The 4,018-nt window shown below is 59.1% G+C and overlaps 1 protein-coding gene across 2 annotated transcripts in view; it reads left to right on the forward strand.

The window, feature by feature from the left end:
* The window catches only part of METTL13 (methyltransferase like 13), a 4,611-nt gene extending 921 nt beyond the window's left edge, over nt 1-3,690 (forward strand). The window contains exons 2-7 of one of the 2 annotated variants that reach the window (XM_009999862.1): nt 639-838; nt 1,438-1,633; nt 1,880-2,023; nt 2,230-2,442; nt 2,795-2,926; nt 3,401-3,690. In XM_009999862.1, the coding sequence (XP_009998164.1) occupies nt 639-838; nt 1,438-1,633; nt 1,880-2,023; nt 2,230-2,442; nt 2,795-2,926; nt 3,401-3,675 (1,160 nt within the window). In that variant the 3' untranslated portion in view covers nt 3,676-3,690. The remainder of the gene's footprint in view (nt 1-638; nt 839-1,437; nt 1,634-1,879; nt 2,024-2,229; nt 2,443-2,794; nt 2,927-3,400) is intronic. The other variant, XM_009999864.1, reaches the window with a different exon arrangement.
* The last annotated feature ends 328 nt before the right edge of the window (nt 3,691-4,018 follow it).

Here is a 4,018-nt window from a genome sequence, read left to right on the forward strand (position 1 = left end):
AGGGCTGGAGAGGGAAATAACCCACCCGTGCAGGGTGATGGTTGATGTTTCAGTCCTGACTTCGTGGTGGGATGTGTGTTTGCCTGGTGGTGCAAGCACCCAGCTTGCTGACTGCGTGTCTGGCAGCAGAGGGGCAGTGTGGGCCCTGGCTCTGGGGTGGTGATTCTTACTTTCATACTGGTGAGAGCTGCTGTAGCATGTTGCTGGTTAAAACCAGAGTGCAGGACACACAGCCAGAAAGGTGTCTCTGGTCTGCATGGGTGTCCTGCCTTGCCAGGGCTGAGCTGCTCTGGGCTGCGCTTCCCTTTGGAGCTTGCACCTGGTGGAAAAGCATCAGGCTGTGCCAGCAGCGCTGATCCCTCCCTGCACACCTGCAAAGCTGGGGCTTTGCACAGCCTGGAGACAGGTCGTGAGGCTGTTGGATCCTTCTTATGAGATGTGGCTTTTCCAGCCTCCTACATGAGCCTGCCCAAAACAGGGAAGGTCTTGGCTGTCTTGAAGGTTGCAGATCATGGCTCTAGCCATGCTATGGAACCTCCTCGTGGTGTTCTGCCATTCCCTGTAGCTCTTCTCTTGGAGGCTGGAGTGGCTGCTCAGGGACTGGGACTGGCCCAGGCTGATGGCAGCCCCTTCTGCAGTCCCACAGGGCAGAGAAACCGAGTGGCTCTTTGGGACAGAGGAAGGGCGGAGGCAGCTGGCCAGCAGCGCGGGCTTTGGGCGCCTGGTCACCGTGGCCCTGCACAGGGAGCAGCACTACGAGGGCATGGCAGGCATCCAGGCAGAGCTGTCTGGGAAGGTGATGGAACTGGCCCCACCGGGCCTCCCTGCCCGGCAGCAGGTGAGCCCCAATGCAGACCCCCTTGCCCAGTTTTCCCGAAACTGGGGCCAGGCTGGTGCTCTGACAGCAGCAAGTCCCTCTTGTCCAAGGGAGACCAAGCTGCAACGTGTGAGCTGGCTGCCCTGGCAGGCAGGAGGCTGACCTTTGTAGCTCCTTTGTTTTTTCCATCCAGCTGGCCACCTTTGCTTGGAGGCAGGATCTCAGGTGCCTCCGTGACAGGATTTGTTATGAATTGCCTGCCCTCCAAAATACAGCATCCCAAGACCAGGCGTCTTGAAACCTTGAGAGCATCCAGCTCCTTCTTAAGCTTGCCTTTAACTTCTCCTGTCCCTTCTGTCTCCTCCTTCCTGCTAACCTCCCCAAACCTAAGCTCTTGCAGGACGTCTGGGGTGTTTGATCCCTGTACCCCAACACGTGGGCACCGGGGGCGCACTTGGTGTCCCCGGCTGCTCTGTGGCACATCCTGCTGCTTCCACAATGTGTCCCCTTTGTCCCAACTCTTTAGCCATTTTCAGGTTGTGGGAATGCCAGGGTGGGCATTGTTTCTGTAGCCTTCTGTAGCCTTTGCTTCCTTACGCTGGTCCCCCTCCTCCCTGCAGGTGCCCTTCCTGTCCGTGGGAGGGGACATCGGGGTGCGGACGGTGCGACACTGTGACACCAGCCCCTTGAGTGGGGAGTATGTCGTGGAGGACGTGAAGGGGGATGGCACCTGCTACTTCAGACGCCTCGTTTTCCTCCACAACAGGAACGTGGTGCAGTCAGAGGCTCGGCTCCAGGCCCCTGTGCCTGCCCCAGGTAGGTGGGGCAGCTGAGAAGGAGTAGGTACCAAGGGGGACTTTTTAGCGTGGCAGAGAGTGAGACTGATAACGTGAGGAAGATAAAAGGCCTGCTGGGACTTCCCTGCCTTGTCCCAGGGTGGCTTTGGAAGTGGTTTTGCACTCCGCTGCCTGCCCGCTCAGTGGGACAGGGGCTGGAGGTGTCTAGTCCCCAGAAAGCATCTTTGCTGCCCTGCCTTACCAGCCAATGCCTCCTGTCATTCAGGCCAGAAGAAACGAAGGAAAGACAAGAAGAAACCCAGCTCCTCTGATCCACCCACGGCCATTGACAAGAGCTACCTGTGCTGTGAGCACCACAAGGCCATGGTTGCAGGGCTTTGCCTGCTGGGAGGCCCTGACCCCCTCCCAGGTGAGGAGACCAGTGGTAAGAGTTTGTGCCCAAGGCAAGCCTGGGACAGGCGTGTGGGTGTCGTCACAACCCAGTTGCTTGGGGCAGGGCTTTCCTCTTTTGGGGCACCCCATGTGCCCTTCCCAAAGTGGTTTGGGTAAGGGGCTGGGATGAATGATGTGAGCACACCCAACCCAGCAGCTCATCTGGGCACTCTCTGTTGGCAGGAAGGCCGGTGGCAGTGCTGGTGGTGGGGCTGGGTGGGGGCAGCCTGCCCCTCTTCATCCACGACTACTTCTCGCAGGCCCATGTGGCCGTGGTGGAGATCGACCCCTCCATGCTGGAGGTGGCCACGCAGTGGTTTGGCTTCTCCCAGGGTGACCGGATGCAGGTGCACATCTCCGATGGCCTGGACTACGTGGCCAAGCTGGCAGCAGAAGGTACCACCTCACAGAGCATCCTGAGCACCCCATTGACCCCACTTGGTGCTGTGCTGGGAACAGAGCCCTGCTTTCTGTCCCTGCCCATCTCCTGGCATGTGTTAGGAGGTCAAGCCTTGCCAGGTCTCTGCAGCTCACAGGCCTGTCCTTGCCAATGTGTGCAGGGGGCCTTAAGATTTGCTGCCTTCTGCCAGCACCAAGGATGGCTGCTGTGGAAAGAGAAACCCCAGGAAAGAGAAGTGATCGTAATGTGGCAGAAGGCGTGTTCTGACTGTCCCATGTGTTGCCTCATTGCTGTGTATGGCTTACCTCTGTCCCACAAGATAACAAGTCTCTGTGCTCCCTCCTGCAGCCCCAGCCAAGTATGATGCCATCATGTTTGATGTGGACAGCAAAGACCTCACGGTGGGGATGAGCTGCCCACCCCCAGCCTTTGTGGAAAAGCCCTTTCTGCAGAAAGTTAAAACCATCCTCAAGCCAGAAGGTAGGAGGGGGGAGATCTTGTGGTGTCCCCAGGGCTGGGATGGCCGGTCTGTGTGGGATTTGAGTATCAGAACAGTTGGCTGCAGCCAGGATTGCTGCATGGCATCTGCCCGGCAGGTCCCGGATGCAGGTGTTTCAGTGGGTGTTGTGACAGCAGGGAGCTGTCAGTGGAGCTGGTGGCCCATGGCACTGCTGGGCCAGGCAGGCTGAGACATCCCAGGGAGCCAAGAAGCAGTGTGTGAAGGCAGAAGGTGTAGGTGGTACCTGGGAACAGATTGTGTGTCTGCCCACGACCCATGTGGCAGCAGGGACATGGAGCTGTGCCAAGGGCACCAGGAGATGCCAGTTCTTGTGCTGCTGGTGAGACATTTGCACCTGGAGTGGCACGAATTGAACTGCATTTCCACAAGGAGGCAGGGAGCAGGGCAGTGTAGATGGTCTGCTCTGAACTCCCATTCCTCTTGCCCTGCTGCAGGACTCTTCGTGCTCAACTTGGTGTGCCGTGATGCCCAGCTGAAGGAGTCAGTCTTGGCCACCCTCAGGGAGGTGTTCCCGCTGCTCTACACACGCCGCATCGAAGGGGAGGTTAATGAGATCCTCTTCTGCCAGCCCAGCCCCAAGGGCCAGTGGGGGCCCACAGAGCTGGGGGCACGTGCCCAGGCACTGGAGGGGGCCCTGCGACAGCCTGGGCGCCCCTGGGACAGCTCATACGTGCTGGCAGACATGCTGCAGGCTGTCAAGATCCTCTGAGAGGCGCCCTGATGCTGCTTACACCAGAGAGATGTAACCCACCACGTGGGTGCTGCAGCCTTGCAGCAGAGGGGTGCCTGTGGCTGGGACTGTTATCCTGTGGGGGGGTCAGTGCTGGCCTGGGTGTTGCTGAGGGATGGGACTGGGGTGGAGAAGTGTTCCCACACAGCATGGCTCCATGGGAAGGGGTCCAGGACCATGGGAGGCTGTGCAGCCCAAAGGGCTGCATTGGGGTGGTGAAGGGGACAAAGGTGCCGTGGGACTGGCAGGCCTGTGTTTGGATCTGTCCCCATTGCTCTCCTGTGGAGGGAAAAACATCCTTCCCTCCTGTGCGGCCTTTCCC

Source organism: Chaetura pelagica, unplaced genomic scaffold, assembly GCF_000747805.2.
Source record: "Chaetura pelagica isolate M959 unplaced genomic scaffold, ChaPel_1.0 scaffold246, whole genome shotgun sequence".
Lineage (NCBI taxonomy): Eukaryota > Metazoa > Chordata > Aves > Apodiformes > Apodidae > Chaetura > Chaetura pelagica.